Source organism: Perissodus microlepis, chromosome 9, assembly GCF_051167445.1.
Source record: "Perissodus microlepis isolate ML-2025 ecotype Zambia chromosome 9, ASM5116744v1, whole genome shotgun sequence".
In the NCBI taxonomy this organism is placed as follows: domain Eukaryota; kingdom Metazoa; phylum Chordata; class Actinopteri; order Cichliformes; family Cichlidae; genus Perissodus; species Perissodus microlepis.
This window is the reverse complement of record NC_140469.1, coordinates 18680636-18701610: the sequence shown is the minus strand read 5'-3', so window position 1 is coordinate 18701610 and position 20975 is coordinate 18680636. Positions and strand designations below refer to the sequence as shown.

At 39.9% G+C, this 20975-nt stretch overlaps 2 protein-coding genes across 2 annotated transcripts; one reads left to right on the top strand and one right to left on the bottom strand.

Moving 5' to 3' along the window:
- The first annotated feature begins 40 nt into the window (after window positions 1–40).
- acad11 (acyl-CoA dehydrogenase family, member 11) lies at window positions 41–20951 on the top strand. Its single transcript, XM_084939440.1, has 20 exons — window positions 41–327; window positions 429–528; window positions 2228–2353; window positions 2550–2711; window positions 2817–2981; window positions 3064–3205; window positions 3381–3502; window positions 3704–3810; window positions 4068–4179; window positions 4531–4608; window positions 5008–5146; window positions 5529–5636; window positions 7288–7386; window positions 17424–17493; window positions 18123–18208; window positions 18317–18388; window positions 18536–18690; window positions 19049–19165; window positions 20438–20547; window positions 20628–20951. The coding sequence occupies exons 1-20, from the start codon at window positions 206–208 to the stop codon at window positions 20740–20742; spliced, it is 2307 nt and encodes a 768-aa protein (XP_084795566.1). The 5' UTR covers window positions 41–205; the 3' UTR covers window positions 20743–20951.
- On the bottom strand, window positions 9724–16035 carry ackr4b (atypical chemokine receptor 4b). Its single transcript, XM_084939447.1, has 2 exons — window positions 15764–16035; window positions 9724–13428 (listed from the first exon to the last, which is right to left on the bottom strand). The coding sequence occupies exon 2, from the start codon at window positions 13419–13421 to the stop codon at window positions 12315–12317; it is 1107 nt and encodes a 368-aa protein (XP_084795573.1). The 5' UTR covers window positions 13422–13428; window positions 15764–16035; the 3' UTR covers window positions 9724–12314.
- Window positions 20952–20975: the final 24 nt, after the last annotated feature.

The window sequence follows — 20975 nt, the reverse complement described above, 5'->3', positions numbered from 1 at the left end:
CTTATATTATAGTATCAAAAATCTTATAGTCATTAGTTTTTAAAGGTTTTATAATTTTATAAATTTGTGGCAATAAAATAACTTTTAAGGGGCATTACCTCGTTGTGCCTATCGATAAACGGTCCGACCATCATATCAATAATGCTAAACGTAGCTAGCGCAACGATACATCTGACAATGATTAATCCAGAGTTATAACTGCGAAATGGAGGAACCGACAACTCCTGTACGACAGCAGCATAAATTCAATGTTGGCAGGCTTCAGAGATATCTGACTGCCAAGACACTTTTCTCAAACAATGACACCCTGACTGTAAGACAGTACAGGTAAGGTAGCCAGGTCTGTCTTCATTTTGTAGTGTCAAAGTTAATCTTGTGCAAATGTTTCGCCTGCTGATAACATGCTAAGGACACTCTTATCTTTTCAGTGCTGGTCAGTCAAACCCAACTTTCCTAATCCAGACGCCGTCAAACAGTTATGTTCTCAGGAAGCAACCCCCAGGTGAGCTGTTACCAGGAGCTCACAAGGTAAGGCTCCCCCCACAGTTATTATAGTTTTGGTTAAAAAATAAATAAAATATTGTCAATGTCCTGAGTTAGTTTCTTCACTTAAATTTTTACTATTTTAAATGGATAGGTTAGTTTGTTTTTAATGTGTTCTCCTATAACTTTTATATATGTTTTACTTCCCAGTCTGTCTGTGTTTTAGTTTAGTTTGGGTTAACTGGTGACTCAGCACTTATCCAGTTCAGGGGTTGCTGGAGCCTGCCCAGCCAGGTGTTTTCAATACGTGTTTTAATTAATTCTCATTATTTTTGGCAGCAACCACAACCTCAAGTGCTAAACAGCAAATAAGTCAATAAATAAACTGGGGGATATTTTTACATTAGGATTGCGGGTAGGTTAAGATGACCTGCTGAAGTTCATTCCCAGCGAGACAATGGGAAAGAGGTGATTTAAGTGACTTTTAAGGTGGTATGGTTGTTTTTGCCAGACAGGTTGGTCTGAGTATTTTAGAAACTGCTGATCTACTGGGATTTTCCTGCATATCCATACCCAAGGTTTACAGAGAGAATGGACAGAAAAAGAGAAGATATCCAGTGAGCAGCATTTATTTGCTCTGAAGTGCTGTGTTGATATCAGAGGTCAGAGTAGAATAGACTGACTGCTCTGAGCTGCTAGGAAGGCATAAGCAACTCAAATAACCACTTGTTCCAACCAAGATATGCAGAAGAGCATCTCTGAATGCACAACACGTCGAACCTTGAATTAGATGGTTTACAGTAGCAGAAAATCAAACCGGCCCACACAGTCACATTCAATACAATAAAGCACGATTGGGATGTGCTGGAACCAGAAATTCAATCATAGATGTGCAGCTGACAAATCTGCAGCAACTGTGTGATATCATGTCAGTATTTATAAAAAAAATCTCTGAAGAATGTTTCCAGCACTTTAATGACTCTGTGTCACAAAGAATTAAGGCAGTTCTGAAGGCATAAGGTCGTCTAATCATTACTAGCAATTTGTACCTAATAAAGTCTTCATCGTTTATAGTTTGGTTTTATGGTTGTATAATAACCTTGTTTTGACCACTGAAATAGTTGACAAATACAGACAAAACACAGTGGTTTTGTGCATCAGTTAACAAGTCACAAGTTTATTTTTCAGCCTTGATCTTTTTTTAGTGAGAATTGTTTTTTTTTATATGGTTTGACTGCAGGATTTACGTATTTGACCAGAAATGGGAATATGTGAGTCAGGGAGCGCTCAATGATAAAAAAATAAGCTCAAAAGTTTTACAAAAATGTTCCTGGCCACAAATCTGAGCAGTCATTAGACGACCATGTAGCAGATTTCCTGGAAACAATTATGGAAATGTTGTTTTTTTTATTACGTGGTTAGGATATAACCAAGTTGGCTATGTTGAGTTTGCATATAGTAATTAGTTATAAAAATTAAGCTATTTTTTTTAATAACCCAAATGAATATATTTATATCTAATGAAAGCTTCATACGTATTACTTATGTTTAATACTAAATGTTGCTTTACATTTACCATCTGTGCACAAACACTGTTTTGTGTGACCTTGTAACTAATTGGATTTAATCAAATGAAAGAGCTCACTTTTCCCCAAATGTTTGGGAAAGTAGCACATGATCATATTAGCTTCACTCAGTGGGTGAAGTTTTCTCATAGAAGTGGATTTTTCTGCTTCGTTCACAGGTGGACAGGGAGTATCGAGTGCAGAAGGCCCTCTTCTCTGTTGGTTTCCCCGTTCCACAGCCCCTTCTGCACTGCGCTGATATTGAAGTCATTGGAACAGAGTTCTACTTAATGCAACATGTGAAGGTACTTAGGAGTCACAAGTCCCTGAATCTAATATTTTTTCTAATGGTTTTGCTTGACTTGGCTCTAAGTCTCATCGGTAAAAGGTTTAATTTGCCTTTCCTTTTCTTGCCAGTGTATTTCAGTGCGAGCTTGTGCTTTCATTAGAGATGAAAATATTATTTTTGTTTGACGGCAATCGTGCAATTTTGTTTATTAGGGGCGCGTATTCAGGGATCTTCGACTACCTGGAGTGAGTCCAGCAGAGAGAACAGCTCTGTATGTGGCTGCGGTGGAAGTCCTGGCAAAGCTGCACTCACTGGATCTGCCATCACTGAACCTTAAAGCATATGGAAGAGGGCCAGGTTATTGCAGGAGACAAGTGAGTTAACACAGCATTCATTAAATCGAAGTCATTTTACTGTTTATTTGATCTGGAACTCAGTCAAGATTTGTGAAATTAAAGAATGTCTTTTTATCTGTAAAGGTTTCCACCTGGACCAAGCAGTACACTGCGGCGGCCCACAGAGACATTCCAGCCATGAATGAACTGTCTGATTGGTTGATGAAGAATCTACCAGCCAGTGACAATGAGGTGACCCTTGTCCACGGAGATTATCGACTGGATAACTTAATATTCCATCCAACAGAGGTACACTTTCTCTGATCTTTATTTTTAGACCTTTGCTACATTTGTCTGTGAATACTTCACAAAGTCTGTTTTGTGTGATAAGGCGCGTGTGATCGCTGTGTTGGACTGGGAGCTTTCTACCACTGGACAGCCCCTGGCAGATCTGGCCTACTTCCTTATGCCACAATACTGGCCTGCAAGTCTCAGCGTTATCAGCACGATGGGCAGTTTAAAAGGAATAGAGGGTAACACCAACAACTGTTGATAACTCTGACAGTGATTAACATTTATAGACAGTGGAAAAACAAACAGATTTGTTGTTTTCAGAAATTTGTATTTGATTATGATTTTATATCTGTTATTTATTTGTTTATGTCTGCTCACAGTCTTGTCCCTCTGGTCTTATTCCTCAATGAGCAGGTATCCCAAGTGTGGAAGACCTGATCTCCATTTACTGCAGGTGCCGGGGGATCCCCCCTGCATTGCCACAACTGAATTTCTACTTGGCCCTGTCTGTCTTTAAAATGGCAGGAATTGCTCAGGTTTGTACCAAATTTCAACACTAGGCTGATTTTCTTTTTTCTTTTTTTCTTTTTTTTACTGGCATACACTATTGTGCAACTCACAGCGCCATACGTCATTTCCTCATATTTAATTAAAAGTAATAGACAAGCACATAATGTAGTCACTTAATCTTTCATTAAAATTAAGATTTTTTTTAAATTATTATTTGTTTTTCGTAGGGGATCTACGCTCGTCACCTCCTGGGTAATGCCAGTGCACCGAATGCAGCTCAGTTTGGCCAGTGTGTGGAGCCCTTGGCTAAGGTTGCCTTGCAGCTTGGGCAGAGGTAGGTTTCAGTAATGAATGAATTCCTTGTGCAGCAATGCACTGATATCCTTTGACACATTCAGACATAAGTTTAGCATAAACACTCTGCTATAGCAGGAATATTTTCAAAATCCTTCGTCACTGAAGGTCAAAAAAAACTGTTAGATCCCACCTGTTGATTATATGTAAGACAGCTGCAGTTGGAATTTGACACCCAGCTGTTGCTTCTGATATTTCCTGTTAGAATTTTAACATTTGAAATGTGTTTGATGCCAGTCCCCTCACAGGTCCAACAAAGGACAGATTGTTTTTCCAGACAGCTAAAGGTCGGGCTGTTCTCCAGCAGGTCAAAGATTTCATGAGACAATATGTGCTTCCTGCTCAGAAGGTCAGTTCCAAGAGCTGCCAAGAACAGAGGGGTTTTGTGTGCATTGATGAAATTTTAACTTGTGTACACAGCAGTTCGTTTCTTCACTGAAGGCTAATAAAGTAGACTCAAAGAACAATGTGTCTCCTGGTTACATAAAATATGCTGCATATGGGCATCATCACATGGCAGGGCTTTGTAGCATTCTCACGTAAAGCGAAACAGATGAAGAACCACAAGCTCTTGCATGAAGCTATCTCTACATGAATATATTGTTGAGCTGATGTTACCATTGAGTGCCTGTAATGCTTGTAGCATCAACATGAACTCACTTGACAATTCACTTTGTGGAAAAATATTGTTGTTCCTTAGGAGGTTGCACAGTATTACACCAAACACGCTGAGTCTCCACAGAGATGGCACACCCCTCAAATTATAGAGGATCTGAAGGTATGTAGGGTTGATTTCTTTTGTTTTTGTTTTTTAAACTTAGTAACTCAGTCTCTTTTTTTACACAAATCCTACATAGTTAAAATGACAGCACATAAGGGGAAAAAAACCCTCCAAAACAAAAAATACAACCACATGTGATAGAGGACTGTCTAAGATCAAGTATTAGTCCAGAAAGTTCAACCAACAAGTTTATTTGACTCTTGTGTAAATAGCACACCTGAGACAGCCATGCACTGCAATCCATCATTAGTATTTGGCGTTTGAACAAAATTACTATTATTTGTGTCTGCGTGGATCTGTTCCAATTTTTGGAGCTCTGCTTGTTATCAGCATAGACAGGGAAAGAAGCCGTGGCTTGCATTTTCACTCTGTATAATAACATGTATCTGTGTGCAGATTAAAGCCAGGGAAGCCAGGCTGTGGAACCTGTTCCTGCCTGCAGTCAGTGGGCTCACCCAGCTGGATTATGCCTATATTGCTGAAGAAACCGGCCGCTGTGTGTTTGCCCCTGAAGTCTTTAACTGCCAGGCTCCTGGTAAAATATCTACATCAAAGACCTTTGATAATATTACAGATCAATTTTGTCCCTTACTTTGCTCTACTAGGATGGGCTTGCTTGCAGAGTACTATAGAAGCTAGACTGCATTTTCTCTCCTTTTATTTTTTTTTTAGTAGGATTCTCTCTAGTCAGGAAAAAGACTCTCCAGATGTCAACATTTCAACCTCGTTTTAGTCATAACACTCCATTTTGGGGTTTTAAAAATATATCTTCCAAACCACACAAAAATCTCCAGATTCAGCTTTTTAAGGTATTTATTTGTTAGGAAAATCAAATCAGTCTTCCACGAGAGCATAGAGGTTCCCAAATTCAGCTAGTAATTACTGCAAGATTATGACTTTTTTTTTTTTTTCCACAGACACAGGAAATATGGAAGTACTCCACATGTTTGGCAGTGAGGAGCAGAAGAAGAAATGGCTGGAACCTTTACTCAGAGGAGAGATTCGCTCCTGCTTCTGTATGACAGGTAGTTCCAAGAACAGGTCACAAAAAAATGCTTAGAGAAAAACATACCAAAATCTGTGTTGGTGATTGAAAACAAAGTTTGAGGAATCTGTCATATCTATAAGCATAGCTTTCTTGGTGTAGTTTGGAACACTTTCTTTTATGAATTCATAAAATTTCTTCCCTTTTCCAAAGTATTTCTAATGTTCACTTCTCAAAATATGTGCTGTGGTCTTCAGTCACATTGTTTTCTGCCAAGTGCAGATTGTGGTCTTGATTAGGCTAAGTTATAGAAGGCATGGCTGCTACTGACTGAGTGAAAGGCCCTTCACACGCCAATAGCAAACACGAGATCCCGATGAGTAATTTCTCCCTGTTTTGTTCTCTTTTGCTTTTAATGCTGCCTGGAAACAGCGACATGCTGCTGCCAGAGGTGATTACGGTGGTTTTGAACATCCTTGGTTTTTTTTTTTGGTTTTTTTTGTCAACACATAGAGATTAATAGTGTTTTGGATACATTTTGTTTTGCACAGCAGTGCAGTCATTTTCCAGTATTGAGTAAAAGTACTCAGTCTGAAGTGCTGAAGGAGCCAGACATTCTTGTCATTTGTTTAAAGTGGTTTTGATGAGTTCTCAAGGTTTTCTGGAGGTCATTTAAAGTTGTCTTCATTTTCATTGCAGTTCTTATACCTGACCATTTCCAGAGGAATCTTTTTTTTTCCTCCCTGTTTGTTTGTTAAGCCACTTAACACTGACCTATGAGTCATTTCAGTGCTAAAAGGCACCCAGTTCAAGGGTTGAACCAGTGTTGTGTCTACTCATAGAGACAACTTGGCAAAGAAACACTATTGCTAGCAGCCTGTCGCAAAAACACATAATTTGTTCCCATGTCTTTATTTAAACATGGGTTAACATTGGTTGACAGTTTTGTTGTCAGATCCTGATCCACCATGAAATACCATCTGGAGAGCATCTGATTGGCAACTGCTTCACTTTTTATCACAACAATGATCCCAAACACACTGCCACTGCAGCAAAAGCATAGCGGGATACAAAAGCACACAGTGGGACGCTATCAATCCTGGATTGGCCACCCCAGACTGCAGACGTCAATATTATTGAAGCAGCGTGGGATCATCTTGACCGAGAATAAAACAAATGGCAGCCAACATCCAAAGAAGAGCTTTGGATGTCCTTCAAGAAGGAGAACTATTCCTGAAGACTACTTAAATATATGACAAGAAGGTTCAGGCTGTGAAGAAGAAAAAAAGAAAGTCAGATCAAATATTGATTTTTCAAACCTGTCAAAATATATTTTATTTCCATGTATGTTTGCACATTTTTAAATACATCACTGCAACCATTTTCCATTTTCCTAACAAAATCTAAAGAAATTACGGAGCAAAAGAAGAAATTAGCACTTTTGCACAGTACTCGATTACACTGGATGATGAGGAGAACTCTTTGTCGTGCACTGATAAATAATTTAAACTTCTGGTAACGTCTGCTGTATATTTGAACCCTTTGGCCGTGAAGGGAAGCTTAAGATAATTTGGGTTACCAGACGTGTAAAAACATGAGTCTGAGTTGAGTTTCATTGAGTATTGTGATATGTTATCAGTATTGTCGTGGTACTTCCTGTAAAATAGTACTTCCTGTGGTCCCCTCCTCAGAACCTGATGTGGCCTCCAGTGATGCAACCAACATGGAGTGCAGTCTTCACAGGGATGAAGACGACTACATCATAAATGGGAAAAAATGGTGGAGCAGCGGTAAGTATTTGTTTTTTTAGCTGGCATTTGTTTGTTCATTTGTCTCCTGGAGACATCAGCTTTGGCAGAACTGCCACAAAAGCAGTTTGGAGTGTTTTTACTGTTTTGTCAACGATGCATCTATGTACGAAACTTGAATGGGGGCCAAGTTTGAAGATGGGTGTGCTCCAGCCCATGTGTACTGAGTTTAGGATGCCGGAAGTAACTGGTTTTGCTGTTAGCTCATAACTTTGTTTGTTCCTGTCGCCATGGCAAATTGTGTCCTTGGAGATTCTTAATGTTGCAGGGAGTACCCCACAGGAATTTTGTAGTATGCTGATGTCAGCTGGAAAATGTCCCAAGTTTGCAAGATTAATGAAATGTTGCAGGTGTGATTTGACATAAACAGCAGGACTGAGTGCAACTGCTACAAAGAAATTAGTGCTGTGGCTCGTGTGATTTCATTGCATTTACTTTAGAGAGCCTAAAGTCTGTAAACACTAAGCAGTTGTTTTATCGCAATCTCAGCTTTAAAATATTTTAGACCAAGTCCCCATAAACCAAAGAATGTTTTTAAAAGGGTGAACCTGAAAGTGTTGTTGATCATAAATGTCTTAAAGAGCCTTTCTCAGTAAGAGATGAGTTTATGCAATCAAAATGTTACTGTAGCAAAGCAGCGCAGAGATGCATATCAAACCAAAGTGCGAACATATGGACAACAAAAAAGAGCAACAGACTCTTGCGGGAAGGATTATATAACATAAATAATTTTAAAAGTCAGAAAAATCTTGGCTTCATGCCTTTCTGAGAAACTTGGCTTCAGTTTTCCAACAGGTCGAACCAGTATAGGATCATGGATCAACTAGCATTTTATTTCTAAATGATGAGTCATCGCACATGAATCAAGTTTCAAAGACAACAAAATGGCCTTAAAATCCTAAAATAAATGCGCTGCTGCAAATGGTTGCAGTGCCCCAAAAAAATATTTGCCTATTTCCCAAACGAATCATCAAACGAATGTGACATAGGTTAAAAAAAAAATCTCAAAGAGCAACACATCACCCCTACTCTAAAGAAACTCAAGAACAGCTGAGAAACAAAGTCATCAATGTTTATCAGTCTCGAAAGTATTACAAAGCCATTTATAAGGTTTTGGGACTCCAGTGAACCACAGTGGGAGCCATTATACACAAATGGAAAAAACAGAATAGTGTGGAACCTTCCCAGAAGTGGCCAGCCTACCACGAGCACATCAATGACTCTTCCAGGAAGTCACAAATGAACCCAGAACGTCATCTAAAAAAACTGCAGATGTCATTTCCCTCAGTTATGGTCAGAATTCATGATTCAACAGTAACAAAGAGACGGGACAAAAATGACATGTGTGGGAGAGTTCAAGGAGAAATCCACTGGTGACCAGAAACACACAAAGGCTTATCTCACATTTAACAAAAAAAAGCCATCTTGATGATTCTTAAGACTTTTGGGAAATATTCTGTTGACTGATGAGACAAAAGTTGAACTTTTTGGAAGGTTTGAGTACATCTGGCATAGAACTAGTACAGCATTTCATAAAAAGAATATCATACCAGCAGCATGGTGATAGTAGCGTAATGATCTCGATGACTTGCCGTAACTGATGGAAGAATGAATTCTGCTCTCTAGCAGAAAATCCTGAACAAGAATGTTAAACCATCAGTTCATTCCCTGAAGCTCAAGTATCAGAAACACACCAGCAAGTGAACCGCTGAAAGGCTAAAAAACCAAAATGAAGGTTTTGGAGTCCTGACTTAAATCAGATTGAGATGCTTTGCTATAAACTTAAACAGGCAGTTTATGCTCGAAAAACCTCCAGTGTGGCTGAATTAAAACAGCTCTGCAAAGAAGAGTGGGCCAAAATTCCTCCACGGTGATGTGAAAGACTCACAGCCAGTTATAACAAAAGCTCGATTGCAGTCCTTGCTGCCAAGAGTGTCCAAACCAGTTATTAGGTTTAGGGGGGGCAGTTACCTTTCCACACAGGGTTAGGTAGGTTTGAATTTAAAAAAAAAATGTTTAAACCTTGATAAATTAAATTTACTTGGTTTATATTTGCCTAATATTAAAAATAGATTGATGATCTAAAATAGTTTGCAAATATGCAAAAAAAATGAAAAATAAATAAAATCTGGAAGGTGCAAATGCTTTTTCACAGCACTGTAAGGTCATGGATCCACTAAATCAGCTGACATCAGCTTACTTCTAAATGAGTCATTATATACAAGTCATAATGAAAGAGAAATTGGCCTTAAAATCGTAAAATAAACGTGCTTTTGCAAACATTTACAACTGTTGGGTAAATCTTACTAACACTGCATTCATGCTCACAGGCACGTGTGCGTAGGCCCTCAGTCTGTGTGTTAATGCTCTGGAGGTTAACACAAATCTGTGACTCATGTGTGAATCACTGTTCTTCTTGGTCATTTGGACTATCTTTGTCTTTATAAACAAGCTTGGTGTTTAATATCCTGTTTGACTTGATTTGATCGTGATAGTTAAATGTCAAAAACTCAGAGTAGTGGTTCTGTTTTCCGCGTAACCTCCTTAGACCCGAATGACGCTTGCAGAGTCTGTGTACTCCGAGGGCTTCGCTTCCAAGTTAAATGAAAGCAGTGGCTTGTTGTTTTTATTAATTGGAATTTCTTTTCGCAACTGAAAGCTTGAAATGGTGTGGTTTTTAAAAAATAAATTGAGCAGAATTTCTGCAGCTCATCATTTTTATCTAGCGCACAGTTTGACTTTATCATTCATCGGCGGTTATGTTGGCCTTTTCGAATGTTTTTCTTTTGACTGGAAGTGAAAATTCCATCAGGAGAAACAAATCTTCTGGGGTTATGAGAATTTCCTTTCCTCGGATGAATATATCTCTCTGTCGGAAAAGAATGTGGGTGTGATTGTGGGTTCTTTCATACTTTGTGTGACCCATTGTCGCTTTTGTTGCAAAACGTATGATACTTGAGTGGAAATCAGTCTTTTCTTTTCTTTTTTTTGTTTTTGAGTGAGACAAGATTTCCAGATATTTCGAACAAAAGTAGAAATGAAACCTGTGGTTATTGTATTCAGGCATTTTATTTTTATGGAAGGCGTTTCTATGGTAAAACTCATTCTTTCCAATCACAAAAGTAATATGAACTCGCAGTTCCTCACTGATGTGCTATGGGTGTTTTCCACAATATGATTTCCAAGGTACTTGGGAATCCTTAAAGAGATGGATCTCTGCCTTTATTTGTGCAGCACTGTTTCCAATAACAGAAACTACAGACTTTTTCATGCTGTATTACATCATAATCGCAGAGCATTCCTAGTTGCGATCTCTTGACTGCTGCTTTCTCTTAGAATTACCGATCATAACTAAAAGCTACCGAATATAACCCTTAAATTAAAAATAAAAAAAATGCTGTCCATAATCCACACGCACTATAAGATGATGCCGCTTTCCTCTTTCGCGTTCCCTTTTTCTCTAAAGCTGTGTGGTGCAAAAGGCAGTTTGTTGCTAGATGGAAGGGTCTATAGACATTTCCAGTACAGCTTTGCGTGTGGAAGCTATTGAAGCTGGTCCCATAGGCATGTTAATGCACTACAATGATTCCCAGACGTTTAGTGTTTTATCTTCAAGCCACAGGCGTTTGTATTTGCATACACACTCACGGAGCTGATATACATGCTTTTCATTATTAGCAGTAGCTGTGAGATTGTCAGTGGAATTATAGAAGACATAATCATTTTGGCTTCAGTCAGGCCACAATATGATAAGTCCAAAAAAAGAAGCAGTGTTAGGACTGTTGTCTCACGGCAAGCAGGTCCTGAGTTCAACTCCAACACCATCTGGCCAGGCTGTGTTACTGTTCAGGAAATAAAAAGATGAAAACACCTATCCAACCGTGTTTTTACCATAACTTTCAAAGGCATTGTTCAGGTAAGCGGAATCATGCAGGATTTGGGGCTTACTTCGGCTTATGTTGTCTTATGATATGCACCTTTAATACGCTTGTTTATCCAGTCGTTTCTCTGTTTAGAAATTATTCAACTTGTGTCCTAAACATGTGCTAGACACACCTAGTTTGGGGATCATTCAATCACGCTTCTAAGGCATTGCTCTGGAAAAGAATGACTAACAAGATGGAAAGAATGGTAAACAGTGAATTCGTGTTTGTCTTTGATGTTCATGAGGTACTTGTGGTAGTTGTGATCAAGAGATTTTGACTCTTCTTTGTTGCTGTGTAAAAAGGCTTGAGTAAACTTTGACCTCTTGGTTTATCACCCGTCCACAGCAAAGGGCTGAGCCTAGATTCTAAGTTTAAAGCATAATCTGGAAAAAAAAACGGTGGATTGGGTTTTACTGCAAACTATAAAACTTGTGTTATTGAAAGGATAAAAAGAAGATTAGATGAAAACAGCAGTCGCTCTTTAAACTTCTCCAAACAATATTCAGCTTTGATAGCATGGTGGGGTGCTTCCTGCTGGTTGCTGTCCTGTCTTTGCTTACCAAATGTTTTTCCACTCGATGGGTCACCCACTGTGCAGTCAAGTCATCCGTCATCCCAACCCAAAACCACGGGATGTAATGAAATGAGATGCAGATGAGCTCTTTTATGGTGGTGGATTGTAAAGCTGTATTCGATTAGTTGCAAAGAACTCGAGAACGAGAGCGTCAGCTGCACTCAGTTGCGACAGATGCGTGTTATTGAAAACTTTGTTCTTTTATTTAACAAAATACATAATTTATACAAAATACTTTGCTGGTTAGTGCATATAAATCCACTGTACATATACAATTATTAAACTGAGAATTAACATTTATATTTATGGGGATCTGTCTTGCATGTTAGTAAGGGAACGTAAATATATTTATACTGTGTATATGCAATTTTGTATATAAGTTTACAAAAAATAGACAAATATTTCGAGTCTTAAATAGTAAAGGTGCTGGTGTCTTGTTCTTCTGAATCCGACTGGGATTGGGTTTGATTACACGCTTGGAGCGCAATCTCCACGGGCTCCTCGTTGACGTGTCTCTGGTGCCTTCCAAGTCGCTGTCCAAGGTGTTTGGCAGTCTTTAGAACGTGACTCCTGAAGGACGACCCCATGAAGGCGTACAACAGCGGGTTAATGCAGGCGTGGGTGAGAGCCAGGCTTTCTGTCACCTGCATAGCGTGATCCAAGCCCTTGCTGACATCACAGTCAGTCACGAGCATGTAAATGATGTCCATCGCTCGGCAAAGCTTGACTACCGTGTAGGGCAGCTGGGTGAGCAGGAATACGGCCACCACAGCCAGGAGGACACGCAGGGCTTGCCACTTTTTCTCTCGTCGCACCGCGACGGCCTTACTCAGCGCCAGTCCCACTCGGCAGTAGCACACCACCATGACCAGGAAAGGTATCACAAATCTCAGGATCACCTCAAGCAGCTCCAGGGAAGCCTTTGCAGGTCGGGCCATGCTGTGCGGGTAGATGGCTGTGCAGCTGATCCTGTAATGGGTGTGCTTCACTGTGGAGAAGATAAGTTCAGGAAGGCCGAGAATGCTGGCTGTAGTCCACAGCATGAGGCACACCAGGAACCACTGTCTCCTGACTTGGGATCTGGTGCCAGCTCTGCCCGTTGGATTTTTGGTTACAGCGCGGTAGCGATCCACACTGATGCACGCAAGCATCAGCATGCCGCAGCTGAAGTTGGTGCTGTAGAGGAAGGATGTGAGCTTGCAGGCTGCCGTACCCAGCATCCACCCGTGGACAGCATCAGCCGCCCAGAAAGGCAGGGTGAAGAGAAGCAGCAGGTCTGAAATGGCAAGGTTGAGGATGCACACATCCGTCAGGGTTCGCAGTTTCAGCCGTGACGTGTAAACCACCACTACCAAGGCGTTTCCCGCCAGGCCTACTATCAGAGCCAGGGCATAGATGACCGGAAGGAAGACGCCGGCAAAGGAACGCACTGTTTCCTTGTCACAGATGGTGTGTTCATAATTGTAGTCGTAAGTTTCATTTGAATCATCGTCGTGGTGATAGTCAAAGTCGGCCATACTTTTTCTGTGGGGAAAAAAATACAAGAGAAAAAAGAGAAACATTTCTTTAAAAGCTCCACCTTTTTAGTTGGTAATGCTGTGGTACAGTTTACTCTGAGTACTAACAATTCAGTTCTTGTCCATCATTAACATGTATGGCATCATTTAACAGAACAAGAACGAAGAGTATTTCTAAACTGCCAGCCCCCCCCCAACCAACCCTTTTTTTTTTTTTTGTACCAGGAACAGGAAAGGCGAGTTCTTTGTGTGTTCTGCATCAGAGGAATCTTTCCTGCATGGTTTCCCTAATGGCTTTAGCGCAGCCTGTCAGAAATGAGCGTGTGGGCTTGAATAAACTCCAGTAGGGGAAAAAAGAGTGACAATAGAGTTACACATCTTCTAGTGAAGTTTTTGAATTGAATTACTTTGTATTCCAGTGGGTGCTGAGTGATCTACACACTCCAGAAAATGGTAGCTTTTGATTTGCTAATCCTTTAATTACAGGGAAAAAGATGTTCTGCAAACTAATGATGTCTATTATGCAATGCACAGGACTTTTTTTTTTTTGAGCTTGTTAACACCAATCCAATTTCTGGTCTTTTTTTAAAGTTTAGTCAGGAGGAAGTATGCGGAGAAAGACCTGAGGATGTCATGCAAGTGCAGGATCTTTTTCTGCCAGATTAGAATCCAGGATGTTGGTTTTTACTATATGTGGCATTTGCTGGTTCAACAGGATGTCCCATTGATGTGACTCTTTCATTCAGACCCATTGTTGTGTTAGCCAAGCTGTTCCCTGCCTGTAAGGATCTCACTCAAGGATTAGCAAGTGGAATACTGTGCCTGTGTGGATACTTTTACTGTCACAAATAGATACTTTTTTTCTGTTAGATCCAATAATCCCTTGAAAAAATTAACTGAGCTCCAAGGACAGATCTTGCATTGTTCCCCTGTAGAGAAACCATAAATCCCTTTTCATTCAGGTTTTTGTTCATTTCCTGAGGAAGAAGAATTGAGGAAAGTGCGAACTCCGAACAGCAAAACCTATTACGTGGCGGATGATGTAACGTCTGGCTGAGGACCAAGAGGTGATGCATTGAATATTTTGCACGTCAAGAGCATTTTTGGCAACTCACACTTGTTACAAAGATGACAGCAGTCCCTTAACGAGCCATATAACAAGTGTCTCTCTTCTGAATTGGGTGTAGTAGTTACTGAAGCAGATGTTCACTGGAACGTTCAGAAAAAATTTCAAATATTGACTTTTGGCAACAGATGGGCTTCGTGTGTCAGCTGGGTTTTTCGGATTGTTTTTGTTTGTTTTCACAGGAGCTATTTGGCTGTTTGGGTTTCACTAGTCAAATTAATTTAAAAAGATTAAAATTATTTTATTATCAATTATATGTGTACTGCACATACATGTAGAATAAAAGGAATTAAGAAAATGGAAAAAAGATAAAAGGACACTCCAGGGAGGATATTTTAAAAAAATTAACCTATGCACAGTAGTGGCATTAGTGCAAATAAATTAATGCAAGATGATGTAAATGGACATATAATAGATATACAAAATATTATAAATAAATAGAGCAGCTTATAATATATACATACAATAGCAGGTATGACACTAGGATATACATCTACAAATACATAGAAAATGTATTTAGGTGAAAACTTTTGTAGTTGAGTTAAGTCAATATTGTTTTGGTAACATACATGAGTAATGATATCGCAAATGCAGGTGATTTTATTGTTGTATAAAGAGCTGTCGATCGAAAATATATGAATATTTTTCAGTCATTTTTCTGCATGCTTTGCTCAAAGGTGTCGAACACGGGCATGGGAGTGGCATTATTGTGTACACCTTCTATGAATTTGTGCATTTTATAATCTTTAGTTAAGCAAAATCTATGACACAAAAGTTGATATAGTCCAACAATGCTTATAGTAATAATGACATACTACCTGTATTTAGGTAGAAGAGTAAGAGAACAGTTTGTTTACAAAGAGCTATGCGCTCGGGAGAAAAGCAGAGCAACACAAACCTAACACAACAGTGTTAATGAGGTAATATAAAGAAGCTTAGTCATAAAATATATCAAGCAGGACTTTGACTGTGAGTCAAAGACTAAAGTTAACCGTTCACTAAGTAAAACAACAATGCACAACATGCCACATATCTCTGTGTATAATAAGTATATGTAAAATGTAGCTATGTATTTAATGATGTAGTTTAAAGATTTAAAAGTGTAATATTATATAAAAAAAAAAAAAAAAGCTCAAGGAAGGAATATGAGGAGTATATCTCTTGTCAGCATACGTTACACTAAAGGGTATGAAAGAAAAGTCAAAAATGCTCTTACCGTGTTTCTGTTCCTGTCCAAGAACCGTAAAGTTAACACTGATCCGTTTATTGTTGTGTATTCTGAGGAAAAAGGTTGCATGCACTCTGGCACTGCAGTGACTAATCTCTGCTTCAGCCAACCCCACTCCCTTCACTTCTGACACTGTAGGAGCATGTCCCTTCACCACGTAACACAGACGTAGCATTTGTCAGTGTGAGTGCGTGTGCGCACGCACGTGTGTGTGTGTGTGTGTTTGAGTGTGGATCAGGTTCAAGGAGAAATGTCTAAGACGAATACAAATTCCTTGAGTCGTCTGTTTTCTTATGCTGTGCTGTGCAATGCACCATATAAAGAGAGGCTGTTTTACACACAGGGAGTTCCTGTTGGTGGTTGTCCTTTTATTTTATTTTTTTTTTTTGTACATACTTCACCGGCCTCATTCCTAGTAGCAGCAGCTTTGGTAATTTGAAATATACAAGTGAAACTAGAGTAATGTTTTTTGTTTTTTTTCTACTATTTCCTTATTTCTGCTTCCTCAGAAACATTCGGCTATTTTTTGACTCTCCCACACTCTTATAAATATATCAAACAAAAATATACAAGACAATTGGATTTGGGCCAGAAATAAATAATGATATGTATCCATAAAAATTCCAGTCAGACAAAGAAAAGGAACATTAGTTTTCTTTAGAGGGGAAAAGGGGCCTTTAGCTATGTTAAAATTGCATATTGACTTGATTTCTTTTCTTTTTTTTTTCCGGAAAAATCAACTGCATAGCATTCTGTCAGGAAGTCTAATTACTGGGTTGGGAAGGTTTAAATTCATACCAGGAATGATATGACATGCATGGGCATGCTTTGGATCATGGACCCTTATGTATGGGTTCACAGGAAAACCTCACCTGCCTCTGGGCCAAACGGGCTTTCCTAAATGTGGTTTATGGGTGGTGTCTGCTGTAAAGTTTGTGTTCTTTGCTACAGTCTGAGAATAATCAGTTACTGTTTGTTTGCGTTTCTGTAGCCAGAGAGTAAATGCAAAACCTCAACCCCTGTCAAATCAAGTTTAAGAATTCACATGCTCTCACGCGTGGTTTTCGTGTTGTGAGAGCTCTTAAACTAAAGATGTCTGCTGTTGTCTGGTGCCCATATGTCCTGTCTGGAGGGGACAGTTCTGCCAGCTGAACCAAAACCTAAACAGGAAGGCGACACCATCAGTTGGTCACCCTGTTTGTGCCCTTAGGGTTTGTCTCAAAGTGGACTCTCAACCAGGGAAATTCCAAAGGATTCTGCAATTGCTCCTTCTCGCAGATAGGGCACATTTCACATTGCCGCTGTGACCACTTTTGTAATATCTTGTTTAGAGGATCTCTATGATGTTTTTTTTTAAATTTTGAACTGGTATTATCTGCTCATTGAAGTAATAAAGTTACTGTATTTGAGGAGAGGAAAAAAAAACTAACTCAGGAAACCGGTTGTCGTCATTAACATTATTAAGCAGCCACATGGTTGCCACATCCGTGACAGCAAAATTCGCAGTTTCCGGCCGCAGTAGGGGTCATGGAATGGTTAAGGACGGAGGCAGTCGCTGAAAAGTTACCATCCCCATTGTTTTATAGCACCAGAAAGCAACGTAACCTGAATGTAAATGACCCACAGGATTTTTGCCTTGTCCCGCCAGGTGCCGGCAATCCCCAGTGCAAAGTGGCCATTGTCATGTGCAGGAGCGGCATTCGGGATGAAAACATCAGGTCAGCAGAACAGTTATGTGAAATATACGTCCACGTTTCTTTGTGGGAACAAACACGCAAAGATTTGTTTCTGCCTTTTTCCAGAGTTTTCTGATGTCATGTTTTTCACCACAACAACAGGATTTTTATTAGTATTGTTCATTTCTAGTTTTGGTTTTATGTGAGATTGTTTTGTGTGTTCCTTTGAACTTTTTTTTAAGAAGCCATTTGTCCCACTAGACTTCTTCTGTTTCTGCTGCCAATATAACTGAAATGGACTTTTCTTAGAGACACAGCCTACTTCCCAGCACGCCCCTTAGCACCGGTCTAGCTTTCTGCCCTGATGTTTGTATAACACATAGGGGGAAAAAAGTCAGTCTAATGTTGATGCTTGTGTGTGTTCAATTTTGCTTGAAGTTTAATTGGCATAATTTAGGATATTAATTAAAAGAAATTCCTAACAACCACACACAGAATATAATAACTCTTCTCCTTGGTTTGTCAGCAGTAAAAGGCACACACCCTTGCTTGCAATGAATGGAGATTCCCATCAGTATCATATTTATAGCTGCGTGAAAAACCTGTGAAAATGGCAACTGTGCTCAAAGTATAATTCCATCACATGCTTCGGCTGTAAACCTGTCTCTTAGGCACAGCCAGCACAGTATGATCCTCGTACCTATGGACACAGCAGGTGTAAAGCTCATCAGACCACTCACCGTGTTCGGTCAGGATGGTAAGTTAATGATATCATCTGTCCTTGTTTATTTTTCCCACAGTATGGGCGTGCAGAGATGACATCTGAGCTTTCCTGACACGATTTAATCCTTGTATCTGTTCTCAGATGCGATCCATGGTGGCCACTTTGAAGTGCATTTTGAAAATGTGCGCGTACCTGCCTCCAGCATTATTCTAGGTAAAAGCCTTTATTGTTTTGTCTATATTCCCAAGAAACAGAATGTGTTTGAACGATAAAGCAGTGTTGCCTTGACATTTTGTGAATGAGATAATTACAGCCTCCTCTGTTATCTCTCTTTCTGTGTTACACTGTTGTGGTTTCCAGGGGAGGGCAGGGGATTTGAGATTGCCCAAGGTCGCCTGGGGCCAGGCAGGCTGCACCACTGTATGAGAGCTGTCGGACTAGCAGAGTTGGCATTGGAGCTACTCTGCCAGCGGGCTGCCACCAGACACACCTTTGGAAAACAACTGTACCAGCATGTGAGTGAAGCTGTATCTGAAGGAGAGGTTCTCAGAGCTTTGATGGCTTTCTGCCAGTTTTGGGGTGGCAGCATACAGGAGAAGAAAAATATCAGGAAATGGGGTTTATAATCGCAATTTTTGTGCCATTTATAGTTAAATTCATTTCTGTATTTGCCCGCATTGGGAATGTTTATTCTGCCTAAATAGAAGATATATGAATGACATGTACAGCATTGCAAAGAGAGAACCCAAGAGATATGCCAGATTTAAATCTTGGGGCTGTGGCAGTATGTGCTGAGAGATGTCCTACTGTTGACCCCTAGTGGACAGCTTTTTAGATGCAGCTTGATGGATCTCTGTGTTATCTGTTGTCCAGGAAGTTATTGCTCATTGGATAGCAGAGTGCCGTCTCATGATAGAGCAGACTCGCCTGCTGACTCTCAATGCTGCTCATGCATTGGATACACTAGGCAGTCGGGCAGCTCGTAAGGAGGTAAAACTATTTTTGACCCTCACATTTAAAAAAAAACAAAACAAACACATATAAATGTGCTGATATCTTACTTGGGATGGACAATAACATTGTATTTCTAAAACCAACGGCTTCTCTGTTGCATTATGGATATTTTTTTTATTTTTTTTGAAAGTCATTTTTATCATGACATACACTATATTGTCAAAAGTATTCAATCACTTCCCTTTACACATATGAACTTGAGTGACATCCCATAATAGAGGTGTTTATGGGAATTTTTGACCACTCTTCCGGAAGTCCATTTGTGAATTCCAGTAAAGTTCTTCTGCACCAAACTCGCTAATCCATGTCTTTATGACCTATCTTTGTGCACTGGTGCGCAATCATGAACAGGAAGGGGACATCCCAAAACTCACACAAAGTTGGCAGCTGGAAATTGTCCAAAATGTCTTGGTATGCTAAAGCATTGAGTTCCTTTCATTGGAACTAAGGCGCCCTAATCCCCCCTCCTCCAAACTTTACAGTTGTCACAATGCAGTCAGACAAGTACTGTTCTCCTGGCAACCGCCAAATCCGGTCTCATCCATCAGATTCCAGACACTCCAGTCATCACTCAATAACTCCAAAGACCAACCTCGCCACTGCTCTTGCACTGGCAGCGTGTTTTACACCACTGCATCCGACACTTTGCATTGTGTTTGGTGATCTAAGGCCTGAATCCAGCTGGTCTGCCATGGAAACCCATTCAATGAAGCTCTCTAGACACTGTTCCTGAGCTAATTTGAAGGCCACATGAAGTTTGGAGGTCTGTAGCGATTAACTTTACAGAAAGTTGGCAACTTCAGCCTCTGCTGACCCTGCTCTGTTTTTTTTTTTTTTACATGGCCTACCACTTTGTGGCTGAGTGGTCATTCCCAGTCGCTTCCACTTCATTATAATACCACTAACAGTTGACTATGGAATAGTCAATAGCTCAGAATTTCACAAATTGACTTGTTGCACAGCTGGCATCCTATTACAGGACCACACTAGAATTGATTTGAGCTCCTGAGAGCGACCCATTCATTCATAAATGTTTGTAGAAGCAGTCTGCACGACTAGGTGCATGATTTTATACACCTATGGCTATGGAAGTGATTCAAACACCTGAATTCAATGATTTCGATAGATCAGTGAATACTTTTGGCAATATGGCATATGCAATCCCAGCTTGAAATCACTGTGGGATGGAATTGGGAAAGGGCTGTGGTCTTTTGAACTCTAACATTTATCTTTATCACTGCCTACTAGATTGCTATGATCAAGGTTGCAGCAGGAAGAATGGCCTGCAAGGTGGTGGACATAGCCATACAGGTATATGGTGGTGCAGGTGTGTCTGGAGACGTTCCACTAGCACAGATGTAAGTTTGGACCCGTCCCAACACATAAATGGGTATTTGATAAATGCCTTCCATGATGCCAATATTACATTTGTCTTCAGGTACTCATATATGCGGACTCTGCGCATCGCTGATGGACCAGATGAGGTGCACCTCTCCTCTATAGCCTATTTGGAACTCAGAGATCAACAAAAGGCGGCACAGGCAAAGCTCTAAAAACATGGCCACATCTTCATTACACTGCAGTAAACTATTACTGTCCCGATAAGCATTTTTGGCCCTAAAGTGAGATTGCTTGATTTTTATTCACTATTTGCAAAAACACTGAACTTTAAAATGAAAAACCTTACTAAACATACTACCTGTAAAGAAGCACCCTTACATATGTGCCAGATGAAAATCAAATAAAACATGATTAAAGTGTCTCCCTCAGCTCTTTGTTTAAAAAA

Coding starts and splice junctions, on each gene's coding strand:
- acad11 (XM_084939440.1), top strand. CDS start 206: ATGGAGGAACCGACAACTCCTGTACGACAGCAGCATAAATTCAATGTT. Junction 4,180..4,530: donor ATGTGCTTCCTGCTCAGAAG/GTCAGTTCCAAG, acceptor GTTGTTCCTTAG/GAGGTTGCACAGTATTACAC. Junction 20,548..20,627: donor GACGTTCCACTAGCACAGAT/GTAAGTTTGGAC, acceptor ATTTGTCTTCAG/GTACTCATATATGCGGACTC.
- ackr4b (XM_084939447.1), bottom strand. CDS start 13,421: ATGGCCGACTTTGACTATCACCACGACGATGATTCAAATGAAACTTAC.